We start from the raw sequence: 18,304 nt of genomic DNA on the forward strand, positions 1-18,304 counted from the left end.
TCTGTCAGAGCTTGCAAAAAGTCTGGCAGCGTTTCACTAGAACTTTCTTTGCACTTTTGGAAAATACACAGGCTTTTGACAAAACAGCACCTTCAGTCATTTTTATACAAGATGTTTGGGTGGAAGTCTACCAGTCAGCTGTACTCACCTGGCCGGTTTCTCTGTGATCATTCTTCCCCCCACCCTTGCCCTGTCTTTGCTACAGTTCTCAAAGTGCTTGGTTTTTCAAAACAGCTTCTCATAAACTGTTGGGTGCCTCATAAATTTTTGAGCGATGGTGATGATAACACACACACTTACTAGGGAAGATATATTTAGTTTAATATAACCTATGAAGGGTGCCACTGCTGAATGCAATAACAGCAAAAAGGATAGCTGGTTTTAACTTGAAACCTTCAGAAACTTTGAAAAAGTGATGCTGGGTCCATACTGTACAGCCTTTTTGCTATCTTGGAAATCAAAAAGTTACCTGACAACCAATGATGCTGCCAAAGATGGTAATCATTCCACTGGGAAGTGACAGACTGGCAGGAATTACATTTCTACTCTAAATCTGCCAGTATTCCATTGATTTATTTCAATTAACAGAACCAAACCAAACCAAAACAAAAAGGCAGCAACGGGGTGGCAATGATGAGACACACAGAGTTAGAATTCCTACTTCTGCTATTAACAGTTAAGCATATTTTTCACTTCTTTTCTCCTTGGATGCTTTTTAAAGATGCAAAATCTTACACAATCAGGAAAAGGCTTTTGTTCAAAATAGTAGTATCTGCATATTCTCTTGGGAAAAGTGGCTGCTGCAAGTGTGTTTGTTAGATGGAAGGTTACAGCGGTTTGTGTTGAAAATAGAAACATATATACTGAAAAAAAAAGCAACAAAGGATATTCAACAGGCAGGGGATTTTATACAATTATCTTCTTCCTGTCATATTACCCAAAATTTATCTGCAATTACTAAAAATTAAGTCAATATAATTAAGTTTTTAGCCATCATTTTTTTTATTTCCATCTCTTTCAGTTTCCAGTCTACCTGGCAAGATCTGCCAGGCATTTGAGAATGGTGACCTTTTGAATCACAAGGTTTGCTTGTCAAATCAATCCCAATTACATCTTCGGTGGTTTATCATCAAGGACTTACTAGATAATTTCTCTAGATGGGAAATGAGAAGGGATTTCAGTTGCTCTTCCTTTCTCTGAACTGCTGCCTGTGCAAGGCTGACAAATTTTTTGCCATCAAAACACTTCTACACATGTATACACTAGCTAGAAACTAGCTAGTTCTGTATGTTTTTCAAGGGATCTCACATTCAAATTTATTTTAAATAAAAACTTGCTCTGTTGCCCTGTTCTAGATTGGCTCAAACTTTAATGATGTAACAAAACCCAGAAAGGATGACAGCATTTTAGAGGAGAAATTAATCACTCCAAAGAAAACAAACCCCACGTATGTTTAACAAACTCTTCACCATCCTTATACTGACAACCCATGTACGATTAAACTGATTTATCCTGGAAAGCAGGTGAGTGCAGAGAACATACATTCAACTTTCAGGATGCAAGGTCGCCCTGTAGTATAAATTCCATTAACTAATCTTAATGTACCAGTGATTAATTTGCCCACAAGTATAACAGAACAGATGCAGCTAAATTGATCAACTGTATTACTTCATAGTTGATGCTTATACCAATGTGGAGACAGCATTCTCAAGCAGAAGCTATGGGTTCAGTGTAAAAATTACTGGCTTGACCGGCCTGGTGTTATTCAGGAGCAGAATATGAGGAGTAAGGCTCCCAGCTGGCTTAAAACTAAGCTGATCAGCCAATACCAAGAAGCTGAAGATAAAAACTCTAAATACAAAAACCTTCTAGCTGGGCATTTATATTGCATGTGTGCTGAAAGAGAGTCTTGAGTCAAAATCCTCTGCCACTATAAATTAACCAACTTAAACAAATGAATAAAATCACTGGAACTGATTTAACAAGAGGAAACACAAAGCCATTTTGGACAGTTTCTTTAATTGTGCCAATACTCTGTGCAGCCACCCTGGCTATCTGACATTTGAGGATAATTAAATTGAAAAGCAGCATACCTTCCGAAGAGGTTTGAGCTTGGTCTCCATTATAAAGTCATACTTGCAGAGTTCACAACAGCGCGTGTCTGAGCTCTTAATCCACTGGTGCAGGCAGGCCTGATGAACAAAGCGCAGTGTCCCTGTGCAGCGGCATGGTGTGATGAGGGGACTTTCATCATCTCCCTCACAGTGACAGATCCTGACAGGAAGGACAGCAACAGCTAGTGAGGGAACTTGCCAACCAGCATCAATTCAAAGGCACTGGTTTATTTACACTGCTTCTTCATTTTCACACTTGACATTCATAAGATGAAAGTTATATGACCTTTTGGATGGAGGCCCAGGAAAATATTCCTTGTTCTCTTCTGCCACTTAACAATTTCTCTTCACTTCATTATTTCTCTTTGAATTTTGCTACATGGTCAACAGAAATAACACTGTCTCTGCCTTTTATGCATATCAAAACCTTTAGGACAAATACCAGTGATCTTTCTAAGAGCTGAATAGTTCTTGGTCTGCAAGTATAGCCAATAAAATACACAAAGTTAGCAGAATCTAACCCCAAACTAGAAATAGCCAGTATAAAAAGTATAAAAAATTCTCTTTGGCATTACATGGTTAAAAGGATAAGAGAATAGTAAGAGAACAGTTTTGAGTACTCTGGACTAATGCGTATGGCATAGTGAACGCACGCATGCACACACATTTTAGGAGGCAGATGTTAAAAAGTCATGGTCCTTCCTCATTTTTTCATTCTTCGCTGTCCCTTTGAAGCAGATAGATGTGTTATCTGGGAAAACAAAAACTAAAGCTGTAAGCAGATCCTAAGGCAGGAGTTGGTCCCAGAACTGTTACTTTGCAAAGGGATACAGAGCTTTTCACGTTGAGGTTTTGCATAAAATGGCCAATGTCTTAACATCACAATCGGATGGTTTTCTTCTGGGACACATGTCCAAATGCCTTGGCGACCTTCCCCTCTTCCAGACTCCTGACTATCAGGAAAATGTTCACCCATTGAAACCAATGCCAGCTTTATTGGCGCGGGGCCGAGGTGTGCAAAAAAGCTTAACCAAACACCTGAAGGCTAACCTCAACAAAGAGTAACTTCCTCCCACCCCCCAGCCCAGCAAAATACAATAAAGTACTAAAGAATGTGCTAAGAGCCAAATTGACATGGGGGGTGGGCAGGGCTGGGCTGGCCTGAAGCCTGAGAAATGTTACTTGAAAATAGAGAAGTAGCAACAACAGCACAGATCCTGGTGTCACGCAAACAGAACTCAGAGCTTAGAAACTTCTTACATGGGAAAGGCACCCTCAGATGGATGTCTTCAGAGGAGGTAGAACATGTCTGAGGAGTAACTCTCCCCTTTACGCAGGAAGCTGTGGGCCCACCACTCCTGGGGTAGGAAAAGGGCTGGGGAGGGCCCTGCAGTGAGGCTGTCTTCCTACCAGCCAGGTGAGGGAAGAAGGGCGACCTTTTTCACACCACAGGAGGACCTGGTGTGTATCAGGCCTGGCAAAGAAACCCTGTGGAAGACTAGCTACAGCACAGCACTGACACTGCCAAGCCTACAAGCAAGGGAGGAGGAAAGCGATAGATATATGCATCAGATAGATCTTAGACAGATCTAAGCAATAGAACTGTCTGTCAAAACCAGCTACTTCACTATTCATCCACAGTGTAGTCTAGAGCCATCAGAAACTGAGCCTACACTAATGGGAAAGCAGAACATAGCTGCTTTGGTGGACATACAGAAAGAGAGCAAAAAAAAAATAACAGAAAAATGAAGTTCTGGAACCCTAGTTTCAGCATCTGCAGTGGGGCCTGTACAGCATCTTGTACTCCATGAGAGTGGAGGGGAGGAAAAGATACCCACAACTTCCATCCTGCACACATTCATCTTTGAGACATATTTTACAAGACTTAGATTTACAGTCTTTTCTTTACTAACCCAGTCAAGCTACATGCATTAGAGGTTTAGTTCTTAAATGGAAATTATGTTGACTTCTTATGCAGATGGTAGCTTAAGCAGAACTAAATTTTCAAAACACCAAATAGCTATTTTCTTTAAAACAAATGCATTCCCAGCTGGGAATTACATAAACAACCATTATTTTCTTTTTAAATTAAAGCTATTTCCCAAAGGAAAACCAGTATTCTGTGTTCATTTAAATTCAAGCTATACATAATTTATTTTACAGGCTTAGCATTTAAACTATTTAGAAATGAGACAAGTAAGCTAGGTACCCAAGAGCCTTTTTTCTACTACTGCCAGAATTGCTTAAAATTATTTTAAGAGCTAAAATACAAGCCTAAAATTCCACTGTGATCTTCAAATAAAGTGTCACTGCAAATTTGAAATTAATAGCTGTATTCTTCAGTAGAAATACTTCTAGAGGAAAAACATTATATGAATTATACATTCTATTGATGCTTTCAGTGTACAGAAGTTACAAGCTACGTGTATAAATAAAAGGGTGACATTAAGAACCTAAGTTACACAGAAGCTCCACCTAACGAATCTAATGGCCTCTTCTAGCTTTCTAACCATGAAATCTATAATGAGAATAAAAACAAACTTCAAATGGAATTTAAGTCCAGAGAACATAACCAAAGGCATAGGTTTGCATTAGCTTGAATACTCTTTGGTGCGATCCAGCTCTTCATTATGTGTTTAACCAGAATAAATTAGCTGAAAAAGAAATTTGTGCTACCTAAACGCACAGTCACAGGCTTTGAAGATACGTGGGTGCCTGGCAGCTGTTGGAACAGGCTGTTGGCTAACAGTTTAAATATCTTGTAAAGACTTGGGCCAGATAACTTTTAATAACTTGCTGAGTCATGAGTACTGAATCAGAATTTTACATGGTTTTGCCCTTTATTTATCTATCATGTACATCATAATTATCACAAATTATAGAAAATAAATTGCAAATAAGGGTTTCAAAAAATATGTTGCCAACTGAACTGAGGTAGCATAGAAAGCATAGAATTATCTGAGTGGTATCCAAACCAAGCTGGAGACAGAAAACTTCTATTCTGGTTTCTTATTTTCACATGATCACAATTGTTAAAAATTTTTACTCATCAGACCAACTCTTTATAGGGCTGACCTTATTGTGAGAGTAAAATTTTCTTACATACTGCAGAAATTACTTCAGTGAAAAAAACCCCTCTCCACTATAAAGATGAAGAAATAAAAAGGAAATTGCTAAATCCATACTGATTTATATACAAGTTGTACAGCGCTGATCATGGTTAATAGCTGCAGTTTCAGATGCTCCGGCACACCTACAGAATTTATGTACTCAGCTTTTCTCAACTTGCTAGTCCTTTAGTAGATAAATGGCCTTCATTACAGAGCAATACTTTTGAATATCTGGAAATGGAGGGGAGGAGAGGGAAGGAAGCCATATATTCGAGCAAATCCTTTTAGTTAGAATCCCTTTATAGTCACAAATTGAGCCTGCATAATTTTCTTTTTTGGGAGGTTTGACAGCTTAGTGCTTTAAAGATTCCCTTTCTATGAACAGGACCTTGCTTGCCTAAGGAAAAGATGAGCACCAAGCTCCAATACAGCACTTAGAAGCTATTAGATGGACTTCTGTATCAGATGTACAGATTTGTATGTGTGTGTGTAATATACACCCACAGACATACCTCATGCTACACACTGAAATCACAGAAAATTTATTTTTCTTTAAAGAAAGGTCATTGTGCAACTTTATGATATACTTTAACAGTGCAGTCATTCCTATGCTTAAATTTTTGCTTTATATGTCAGCATTTGAAATACCCAACTCATATATCTCCAGCACAGAACTGTCCCCACAGTCTTCAGCACAGAGATGTACCAAACAGAGAAATTTATGGCAACACTGGCATATATGTCAGACAAAAATCCATAAAAATTCTTCAAAGAATGTTGTTAAATAGCAGGTTCACTGGTAATGCAATAAATTAGCAAGAAAAAAAAAACTCTTTTCAGGAAAAAAAATAAACCAATGCTAAACTGAAAAAAAAAATGCATCTTTTTGATTTTGCAGAATTCATATGAAAGCTGTTGAATACTTCTTGTCTGTTCCCTACACAGAACCCAGCTCTCAAAGAGAAACAGAAGAGGAAATTTTTAGAGCTAGATATATGTAAAAATAAAAAGTTGAAATTTAGAATGTTTTTTTTTTAATTTCTTTTTTGTCAAAACCTTAATTGAGTTTAAGGGACTCTCAAATGATGCTGGAAAAACTCACTGGTAATTCAGTGCCTCATTGGGAAATTCTATACAACACAGTAAACTTTATACCATAATGACTATGCAACAGGAGTAAAGAAACATTGCCAGCAGCTTAAAGTATACCTTAAACTTCACTGAAGGATCTATTGACACCATATATATATTTATATATATATATAACAAAGAGACATTTATTGGATTAAAATCATGAGATGCTACTAAACTAAGAACTCAGTTGTGAGGCATCTACAGAATTTGGTATTGTTGCAGTATCTTTAATTCCACAACTGAACTGTTTTCCCTTGTTTCCCCTGCTCCTGTTTGTTGCCAAAGCTAGAAGGCAGGAAGGGAAGCGTGAAACTAGATGGCTACAGTTTGTAGACATTCATGTGATAATTGGGTTTAGGCTGATTTTCAGAAAAACAGCAAGAGCTATCCTAGATGACTACCCTTTACTTCTCATCAAATTAAGGGTATTTTTTCCCCATACAGACAAACATTTCTCACCGAATTTCTGTTTAACAGGTCAATTAAAATAATTTTCAAGGAAGGAGTTCAAAAGGAAAAATTTCAGGTTTCCAGACAATGGTTTAGTTGGGCAAAATCACAGCGACCAAAATCACAACCTAGCTGGTTAGTCACCATCTGAACTGCTTGTTGCAAGAGATGCAGATAAATTCCAACAGCTCTGTAGCTTTTCCTTGACATGCAAGGTAACAATTTTTCTCTCATTAAAGAGAGTAGCTGCTAATCTCTACCCTCATTGGGAAAACAGCACTTACCCTAACCTATCTTTCACTAATCCACTTCACTCTTCAGTAATTAAGAAAATAGGCCAATTTCTATGCCACTGCAGTGAAGTAGAAAATGCACTTTTTCTGCCAGTCTTGTATACATTGTGAAACTCAGTGCTCTACCCTCACTCAGTTGGCAAGTGCTCCTCTGTGACAGGATCTGTACACCCGACTTCCATAGATTGGTATTGTTAAAGGATGCTGATTGGGTATAGGGATGAATCAGCATGTCCCTGCTTGTGCTCCAAGCCATGTAAGAGCCTTGTCATTAGGAGCTGCGCGGGTGGAAAAGAGTTTGCAGTTGTTCTGCATCACCAAAACCCCTTCAGTGGATCACATATTAGAGACTGGCACTGCATCTCTGTACCAAAATAAATTTTCCATGATTTGGGGCCTTTAGATACAGGCAAAGGGTTTAGCTACATCAGTGTAGAGCAAATAGTTTTTATAGTATTCCATAAAAACATACCAGGCCAAATGTTACTTTTATTAACAAATGTACATCCCAGAGGAAATGCATCTGAGGATTTCAAATATAGAAGGGGCAGAGGCATACTGTTAATATACTTATTTATGTATGAACTGATGTATGGGCTATAAATGACATAATTATGTAAAATCTGCATTGTTCTCCAATATTCCTGGGTGCTATAGAGCTGTGACTGTGCTAACATTGGAAGTGTAGCAAATCATGAAAAAAACAGCTGGTGCTAAAAACTTGCTATCTACAAAAGGCTCATCTGGGTGGGGTTTGCTTTGATAAACTGATGAGATTGGCCCAAGAATTCAATTCACTTCCACTCAAAGGGAATAGAGCTGGAGAACATGGTTTAGACCATCAGTTCAGTAGCAGGAAGGTGATCAGTTCAATAGCAGGATCCTTATCTGAACTAAAGCACTAATGGAAGTGACTTCACTGACAAAATTAGGTGGAGCTACCGCCTTGTGACTGTGATGTGTTTACTGCCACTGTGAAGTGATGTCTGTGCACTGTGAAGGACAGGAGTGTGGATGCCAAATACTCATACTGTCATTTTCCTGTGGCTGGAAGTGTACTAGTAGAACAGAAATGCTTTCAAACTTTTCAGAGATCTCCCTAATAAAAGGGAGAAATATCTTATCCGTATAAACATGCTTGAGGAAGATAATGCCTATTAATTTTTTTTTGATGAATTATTATTGAAAAGGCAGTTAAAATCTTGACCTTCACAGGAAAGCATATCTGGGCTAGAAATGGTTACGCAAAGACAGATTCTTATCCCGTTCAGTGGGCAAATCCCACTGCTATATCTCACTGTCACTAAAGGGAGTTTAGTCAGGGAGAAAAAGAATAGCTGGAAAATGACCAAGTGAATCCCTGGCTTTGATTTTTGGCTGTGAAGATTATTAACTATCAGCATGAACTATGACGAGCCCCTAGGTGATCTTAATTTGACTAAAAGGAACAAATTCCACAGGTTTGCAAAAGGATACACAAAATTGCTGTTGGTATTGGCTGCTAATATTAAGAAAACTGATCTCCTGTCCAAAAAAAAGGTAATTTCCCGCCATTTTGCAAAGTGCTCACAATGCTTTTAGACAGCATCTAAAATTAAAGCAAAAAACTTTATGAACAACTCCCAGCAAATAATTAACTCATAAACAGAAACAAACAAAATTAAACCAAACTTCACTTCTGCATAACTTACCACTTGGGGAAAAAAAGTTCAATTCACTATGTTCATCCTGTGGTAAGTTACAGCATCCCATGTTTCCCTTGCTACCAGTTTGCAGGCCTTCTGGTCTGCAAGGTTTTGGTAGTGCAGGCAAGGTTTGGGGGGATGCTGCAGGGTTGGCTTTTGCAAGAAGCTTCTAGAAGCTTCCCCGAGGTTCGACAGAGTAAATACCAGCTGGGCTCAAGGATGGATCTTCCGTTGACTAAGGCCAAGCCAGTCAGCGACGGTGATAGAGCCTCTGTGGTAACATATTTAAGAAGAGGAAAAGCAACATAAGCAGCCGCTCTTTGCCAACAGAGAAGGGAGTGAGAAGATGTAATGAGCTGTGCAGACACCAAGGCCAGGGAAGAAGGTGGGGCAGGAGGTGCTGCAGGTGCCAGAGAGAAAGATTCCCCCGCAGCCAATGGAGAAGACCATGGTGGAGTGGGTTGTTCCCTGCAGCCCATGGAGGATGATGGGGAGTAGAGATTCCACCTGCAGCCTGTGAAAGACCCCACAGTGGAGCAGATGGAGACACGTGAAGGATGCTGTGACCCAGGATGCCTGTGCTGGAGCAAGCTCCTGGCAGGACCTGCATCCTTTGGAGAGTTGGGCCCATGCCAGAGCAGGTTTTCTGGGGGAAATTGTGACTCCATAGAAGACCATGCTAGAGCAGTCTGGGCCTGAAGGTCTGTACCCCATGGGAGAGACCTACACTGGGGAAATTTGTGAAGACCTGAAGGCTCTGTGAGAAGGACTCACGTTGAAGAAGGTCATCAAAGACTGTCTCCTGCTTTGGCAGTGAGGTTGGACTCAATGGCCTCTTGAGGTCCCTTCCAATCCCTACAATTCTGTGATTCCTATGAGAGGGACCCCACACTGGATCAGGGAAAGAGAACGAGGAGTCATTTCCCTGAGAAGGAAGGAGCAGCAGGGACAACTTGTGATGAGCTGACCGAAACCCCCATTCTCTGACCCTTTTGCCACTTGGGGGGAGGGAAAGAAATCATGAATAAAGTTGAGCCCGTGAAGAAGGGAGGGACAGAAAGAGGTATTTTAAGATTTGGTTTTATTTCTCATTATCCTACCCAGTTTTCACTGGGTAATAAATTAGATGTATTTTATTCCGTGTTGAGTCTGTTTTGCCCATGACAGTAATTACAGAATGATCTCTCCCTGTCCTTATCTCAACTCCTAATATATTTTCTCCCCTGTCCAGTTGAGGAGGGAAATGATAGAGCATCCTTGGTGGGCATCAGGCTTCCAGCCAGGGTCAAACCACCACAACTTTTTTCTCCTTAAATCTCATTTCCATTCTTTTTGCTATTAAATTATAAAGTAATCTAAATGACAGATTGGTCTTCCTCTCTATTTAAACACAGTTTGAATGAAGCACATTAATTCTCTGTACTGATGTAATCAATTAGTATACCACTTTCCTGTCACTCCTGCCCTTCCAGTATGCTCTACAGTCAGTTGCCTTTACCTGACTAGAGGAAAAAGCATTTTCAAAGTATTGCATCACAGCAGTGAAATTTCATAATGGTCTAGGCAAAGCTTTCTCTTGATTTCTGCAAATGTGATCAGAATTTGTAAGAGACCCAAGAGCAAACAACATTTGCAAAAGCACATTAAGCCTTTTATTTTTGTCAACATTTCTCATATTTCTATTAATCTTCCATTATAGGTGATAAATAGGGTATCTAACCACCTAAAGATTTGCAAGTAATTCCTGTCTCAGATGCACTGTCAGTGCAACTCAAGATACATGTCAGACAAGATTTAACTGTGCTGAATGCAATTGAAAGAACTGCATCTTTAAAAAGTATTTAGGTTTCCTCCCATGCACCTAGTGAAAGTCAATGCTTTAACTAATTAAAGTCCCTACAGAACATATAAAAGCTTTAAGTATTTAATAGTGGGACCCTTGAAACTAGGGGTCTCCTTTCACCCAAACTTTCTAGCAAGAAGTAGTACCACTTCACCTGTTTGAATTAGAAATAAATCACTTATTGAGAGAAAGAAGCAGGTACCAGGACTCTCCTATCCCCCAGTCAAGTGTCACTAACCACAGCAAAGACATCCTTGCCTTGTTTCGGTTCTTCTTGCATCCTTCTGAATCATGGAGAGTTTCCAAAAGTGACTGCATAACCAGATGGCTAAAGAGGTGGCAGATGGGCCTTTGAACCATCAGGCGGAGAACAGAATTAACCAGGATTTCATACTGATGGATGAACCACTGGACCATTCTGTAGAGGAGGAGATTCCTCAAAAAGGAGGAGATACCTATCAGAAAGTCACCTTGCAAAAAGAAAACTTGGAACAGGAAAGTAAATAACACTCACAGTTCTTTACAAGGAAGGGGTGAGGAGCCAACACACAGCACAAGATTCAGAGAATTGGCTCTTAATGAAGGAATGCATCACCCTGAAACCCTGAGGAAGGAAGTAACATCCAAAGGAAAAACAGGTTAAAAGCCCTTTTCAGCCCAACACTGAAGTCTGGCAGTTCAGCATCCTCCAGTGTTTGGTGATTTTAGAGGGCTCTGGATGGTATTTCAAGTCTACGTATTCTGCACTCCAGTTTAAATTATTTACTGGATCCAACTTCATGGTTTCAGTATGAATATTTAAAAGGAGTGTTAAACTTCAGTGGGAGCATTCAAACCTATACACCTATCTTCTGTTCACCCTTCTCTGTTTTCCTCAAGTCCATGAGGATTTGCTTTCTCCCAAGAGGCCTTCTCTCTCTGTTGATTTTGCGAGCACTCTAGGACATGAGTATATCAGGATGTCAGTATTTTCATGCATGATACCCTTTTTCAGGTCCTGCTAAATAATATTATAGAAAAAACCACCATGTTATAACACTTAATTTCACAGAAACTGTATAATTATATCACCTCATGCGAACTTCAATGTACCCTATTTCTTCCTATCATTGTGTTTACACATAGATATACCTACATTAGTCTTCTCCTAAGTTGACAATGGCCTTTTAAATAACACACTAAGTTTTTAACGCTGACTTAAACAAATTAAGCTTGCAGTAGAATCTGCAGATTTCATTAAATAACTTCATCATATCCCTGATGACTTATCCCCATTCTTACAAGTTTTTGTCCTATTTACTCCTCAAGTGAGGATCTGTCCTTACCTGGCTGCACACAGAGTCATTCATAGAGTTAAACAAAATCAAAATTCTACTTCCAATACGCATTTTTTTCATAGTGACAAACTCCACCATATTTGTGTATGGTTTCTTTCAGCTGATTACCATGTTACTGCTGAAATGACTGCATCAGTACAAGAGAAAGATTTTACACCAAAAGCATAACTCATCAAACAGGAAAAATCTTTACATTCTCCCATCACAACTAATAAAAAACAACTGCTAGTAATTCATGAAGAAGTTAAGTGTTTTTAAGTGTTTGCCTACCCAAACACTTAAAGACAAAATAGCTGGCACCAGATGTTTAAGATCCCTGTTCCTCTGATATTTCCACACAATTCCATCTAGGTGACAGCCATTCCTCTAAGCCAGTTTTGCCATATCAATTAGAAGACTTGATTATCTAGGATGAAAAGCTTGAAGAAGCACCTCAAGGAAACAAATTTTCCACATCACAACCAGCTGTGTTAATTCCAGCCTCAGAATAAATGTAACAACCCCTTCCTTTTTCTATTTCTCATGCAGAAAAAACGGTTACTGTATATATGCCATCTGTGTTGAAATGTAATTCTGTGGTGGTTTTTTTCAGATGAAAGACTCCACATCTGAAGAAAGACACAGCAGAGATCACAAATCCATTAAGCACATGGACCTGTATTTAAAAACAAAACCTACAGCCCATACTTAATAATTGTTAGCAAAAACATGTCTTCCTCTTTCTTCAGCTGTCTGGAAATTAAGACAACTTAACAGTTATGGAGAATTAACATGTCTTTGATTTTGTAATGTTTTTCCTAGATGTATTACTATCACTATGATGCACCTAGTAATGACAAGAACAAAAAAATAGCGTTACCCTTGACATGAAGAAAAATGAAATTACACCTCTTTTGGCAAATATTACACAACAGGCCAAGTTATCAACTGTGTTGAGCTTAACTGCAGTTGTTCAAAGCAAATCTCCACTGATAGTGAGCCTAAGGACACATACCTAGCAGAAGCTCTCATCCCTCCCCTACAAAACAGGAGCCTAGCTGAAAAGTCTGCATGCACATCCAAAAAGTCCATCCTTGAACCAAGCACCTAGTCTTACAGAAAGTGCCTGAATAGTTATAATAAAATGGAATGGGTTGAAATAACAGATAAAAAAATGGAGTCCACCTTCTATCTGAATAGAGTCTTATTCTGGGGATGTGGGTAACAGGATGAATCTACGTGAGACAATTACAAAACTTTATCTTTTTTTTTTTTTTTAACACAGTTTAGTTAAGCCTATATGAAGACCTATACTGAAATAATTTATTCCAGGTTTTTTGGTAGCTCATATTATTCAGTTAGTGAATAATATTAAGTGACCCTATTACAGATGTACTGTACCTGCTACACCGGACGTGCAGTCTTGGTGGTTCATAAATTTGAGACAACTCTGAAGTTGTTGAAATAGTTATCTGTGCACATCACTGCATCATACCCTGCAGACGTTAGGAAAAGCCCTTCAAAAACATGTAACATGGTGACCACTGCTGCTGTTTCTTTGCATTTCTGTAAGGTGATAAAGTGAAGAGATCCCAAGCCAGTGGTGTGGTCCTGATGTACAAGCCAATGTTCAAACACATCGGGGACTTTATTCTGAAGAATCTTAAATTACCATGACACCATGTTCAGACAACTGAAATGTAGACTCTGGCTCTCTAAGTGTAAAAAGGAGTACATAGCACTAGCTGTATTAGTAATGGCTTGTGTCTCCTGTGGTGAAGAAGCACACACAATGCCGGCATGTCATCTTTTTTTCTTTTTAAAACGAGGATCTTTGCCGTGTGTTTCTAGGTTGAAGTATGCTGTGAACCTGCATGATGTGTAATCATGAACTTCCTGATTCTGACTGTGTTTACATTTCCATGCAAATTACTTCCCAGTAAAGAAAAGTGAGAAGTTTTTAGGTTACAAGAAACTAAGCCTGATCCTCATTTACCGGCTCAAAAGTTTGGGGAGGGAATTAAAAAAAAGAAAAAAGAAATACTTGTTTCAACTTGTTTCAGTTCTGCTAAACTTAAGGATGGTGCATTTTGATTCATCACTAAATTAAGTAACTCAGGTCCACCCAGCTGTCTACTCCAAATTGAACTTCAACTCAGAAATGGCCAGCTTGCTCTCATTTCCAGGGGAAAATGTTCACCTTCTCGTTGCAGGCTTCGTAACAAGGGTATGAGACTGTCAGAAGTCTGAACTAGAGGGAAGTGTTGGCGTTGCTTTTTCTTTCCCAAAGCTTCCTTTAATGCTTATTCTGGCCAATCACCCTTTGTACCATTCCAACCCTTGTGATAGGTAATGAACTAACAGCCCCTACATGTTTCACAGGATGGAGGTGTTCAGCAGTGCAAAGCCCCATACAACTTATGCCCAACTGGAGAGGGTGTTTTGCAGGCACCATTCAGCAGACTGGTGTGGTAATGGCAGCTCTAGAGGACACTGAATCAAGACCATAAATTTAGTTCATATAAGCCAATGAAAAATGACAAGGAGGGACCAAAGCTGGATTTGAACTGATCACCTAAAGGGGAAAAACTCCATATCCCGTTGTATTGAACTATGTGGCACTCTGTCTCTGGCTGGAGATTTAAAGCACAATAATACCCTGCTAGAGGACAGAGCAGAGCAAAGAAAAACATTCAGTTCCCCTCTAGGATTACTGTTTTAAAATAAGAGAAGTACATCTTCAGATTGAGATATGCTAACTTCTCTGTAGCAAAGGTTTTTCTGTTGCTTCTGAAGTCCTGCCTAGCAGTTCATTACTGAGAAACAGTGACAGAAAGCAGTCAAGAGAAGGGACCTCAGCCCACGGCAGTGAGAATTTCTTCTTAAGAATGTTAAATCTTTCTTATTAGGAACTAACCTGCATACTTCTAAATCATCAGACCAGTCATCATACAACACTGGAGGCTTCTGAACAGCATCAGTCACACTGGGCCCTGCCGCAGCAGGCGCGCTGTTATCTGGGACTGCCGAAGCATCACTGCCAGAGCCTGGCTCTGCAAAGCAGTTCTTTGAATCTTTACTGTGTTTAAGGAAAGATGCAGGCTGCTGATCTCTGCAGATGCTTTTCCCTTTGCTTTTCCCACATTTCCTTGAGGAAATCCTTGCTTCCTGAGATGACGCTGAAGACTGTGATTCCTTAAGCATGGGAACATTTCTTCGGCGGTGATTTAAAGTAGGATTCTCAGGGCCAGATACCTCTTGCTTCTTTTTCCCCATTGTCCCCAAGGTGACAAGTTCAACAGCATTACTGTTTGAGGACCCATTCTGGTTACTGCATGATTTATTATTTCTTCTCCCTCTCCTGGGCATTCTGGCCTTTTCTCTTGCTCTCCTCCTAGCCTGAGCCCACTGACTCTCATCCGAAGATGATGATGATGAATCAGATGCATTCCAGCTGGATCTTGCAGGCTCAGGATGCAATTTTACAGTCTTTCCCTTTCCTTGCTTTTCTGAATGCTCACCATTGTCTCCAGTCTCTCTTTTCTCCTAAACCTTCGTTTTACTGGTTTCTTACCAGACTCCCTATTAGAAGGAGTCAGCACCATGACAGGGGTTGCATGTTCAAGCTCATCTTCTGACAAATCATGCAAGGCAGTAGATCTAGACAAAGCAGTAAGCAAAGGAAAGGGATGGAAATGGTGAGGGTGGGTGGAAAGAGAGAAATCACAAAAAAAAAGAATGAAAATGAGAACATGAATTTTAATAGAAAAACATGAGACTGAAAATAAAAAAACAGAACCAAAACAAAGACAGACTGAAAGAAAACTAAAGTCTATGTAAATTATGAATAGTGTTAAGCAGAAGCAAGAGCTACATATTATTTAATAAAAACAACTAACGACTATCAGCCAGAGTAGAGTATATTTTTCTCAGCACATACCTACAAATGTCCTGAGTGGAAGGGCAGACAGACAACCGTGACTGACTCCGGGGAGCTGTTCCTGTTGTAGGACTGCTTGCCTGTTGAAATAAGTTAGACAGTTTGGAATCTTTGTCCATGAAATACATTGCAGATATTTTACTGCTTTGCCACATGATTACAAAATTAAAGTAGCTGCTGTTACTGTTGCTGCTGTTCATAGCGCACTGCTGAGTACATGTAAGCTCACAAAATACAGGAAGCCTGACCAAAAGCAAAACCTATTTGTGGAACTAAATACGACTGAAGTGTTTCGGCTCCTATTCGCTCACGACTGCTTCTTCTCACTGTTTGAGGAAGCAGCTTTCAACACTTGAATTTTCATTTTGGTTTTGATCTACTGTAAATGTCTGCTGGGAAAGATGTTGGGTTTGTTTCATGCAATCAACCAACCGTGATGATTCCTTTCAAAATGGAGTGAAGTGCATTTACCTTATGCTGAGTGCTGAAGAGCACAGAGATAACCGAGGTTGAGTGGACTGACAGAACAGTGAGAAAATTAAAGTATGTTCTAAAAGGCTTTCAAGACAACCAGATATTCTAGAAGAGCTGAAAAATGCTAAGTAGATGAGCCTGAGAAAACCAAAGTGCAGGCTGCATCTCTATAGAGCTGATCAGATCCTCAGACAGCAAGGGAAATACAAAACATGTTTAACGTGACATTTTCCTCATAAGAATATTGGTACAAATTGCAGGCTCAGTTGCTCAATACTTCCACTGAAAACTTATTTTGATGATGTTAAGAGCAAACCATTTCAATCTGCCTCACAGTCCACTGACAGCATAGCTGTATGGAATCCAAATTGAAATCCAAGGCTTTGAGATTCTTCAGGATTGCTCCCAAGGTACAGTATTGCTGGAAGAGGGTTCAAAACAAATAATCCTTAAGGCCTGTGGCTGATAAGGCTATAAATCTACATAATAGCTATAAATCTACATAATTTTCATTATGCCACCCTGTCCCATTGTGAGCACCACTATCAAAGAGAGACAAAATACTATAAGCCTATGAGTTCCACAAGGTCACACACCAGATGCAAGGGGAGAGAGCCCATTAAGCAAGAGTACAAAGTACAAATAATACAAAGATGCACAGGCTGTCATCCTAAGCTTTTGTACTAGCAAATCATGTACAGTCACACATTGAGTCTGCAATTAAAATTATTTCTAGCTCACCTTTCACAGACATTTTTGTGGCAACATGTTCAAAATTAACAGTACAAGCAAAAATAAATAAATGCAGCAAGTACCTGCTGACACTTCACTTTTATCCAAGGTTCTTAATATCCATTGTATTTCATGCATAGATCTTTAGGAAACGTCAGTCACTGTCCATTTTTGCCTTTAATGTGATACCAGCTGAGAGTTAAGAATGGGGTTTTTGCATTAAAATAATCTTCTATCTTCGGAATTGAAGTAACCCCATTTACCTCCTAATGTGTTAGTATCACAACACATTGAAATATTACTAATGCTTTACTGCTAGTTCCACAAAATGAAACTCAGAGAGAGAGAGAAATTAAATCAAATGAAGCATTTGGGCACAATCCCCATGTTCAAACCGTTTCTCAGTGCCTGGATCCACCAGGCAGGGAAGGAACATCAGTGTGTCTACATACAGTCTAATGCTGGGAAAAAAGGACAAGTATCAGTGAGAGAAACTGTTTGCATTTCATATCTCTTTTTCTACAAAAGCAACATTTCAGCTGCACGCACAGTGAAGGAATATGAATTGTTCTCACAGACACATTAGAAACAGATGGTATATGTATGGTTGGGTATATAATCTTTTTCCACCTCAGCCTCTGTGATTAGCTTTAAGTGATTAGGCATGCCTTAAGCCATTTGCGCAGTGACTTAACGAGGAAAGATGCAGACATCAGCACCGGGGCCACACTGTTGGGCTGCTGCTCTGGGGCTACTGAAGAAATCCAGCCCCAGAGTCGAGTGCAGACTCCTGAATCCATCTCCTGTGACTGGCTCCCACCTCTTATCTCCCCTCACAGCTGCAGGACTGGACCACTGTTTCTTTCAGGATCTTGCACTACAGAGGTGCAGACTGATCTTAAGCCACGTCATCCCCATGTCATAAAGGCCAGATTTATGTCGTCTTGCCACAAGCATTACCCTAATGAAGGCATAAGGAGGATGGCTAAGCTGGCCAAGCACCCATACAAGAGATCTGCACAAGTTCAAGAAACTTTCAGCAGCTCTTAAAGCAGGAAGTCAGCTAGACGGTTCTTAAGAGGGCTGGAATCAAGCCAAAAATTAAAACAAATTCCTTGAAAAACCTTACACTTATTAATTGGGACTGGAGACAGATGGAAATCAAATTATTTTAAGATAGAAATTACATTACCAGTTTGATTGCTAAAATCTT

General features: G+C 39.6%; 1 protein-coding gene across 1 annotated transcript in view; it reads right to left on the minus strand.

The window, feature by feature from the left end:
• MARCHF1 (membrane associated ring-CH-type finger 1) overlaps positions 1-18,304 on the minus strand; it is a gene marked incomplete at its 5' end in the record, with an annotated part of 86,166 nt that overhangs the window by 20,216 nt on the left and 47,646 nt on the right. The window contains 2 exons of the mRNA XM_084263487.1: positions 2,094-2,274; positions 15,886-15,965. Of these exons, the coding sequence (XP_084119613.1) occupies positions 2,094-2,274; positions 15,886-15,965 (261 nt within the window). The remainder of the gene's footprint in view (positions 1-2,093; positions 2,275-15,885; positions 15,966-18,304) is intronic.

The sequence above is a fragment of the Gallinula chloropus genome, assembly GCF_964237585.1.
Source record: "Gallinula chloropus genome assembly, chromosome: 4".
NCBI lineage: Eukaryota > Metazoa > Chordata > Aves > Gruiformes > Rallidae > Gallinula > Gallinula chloropus.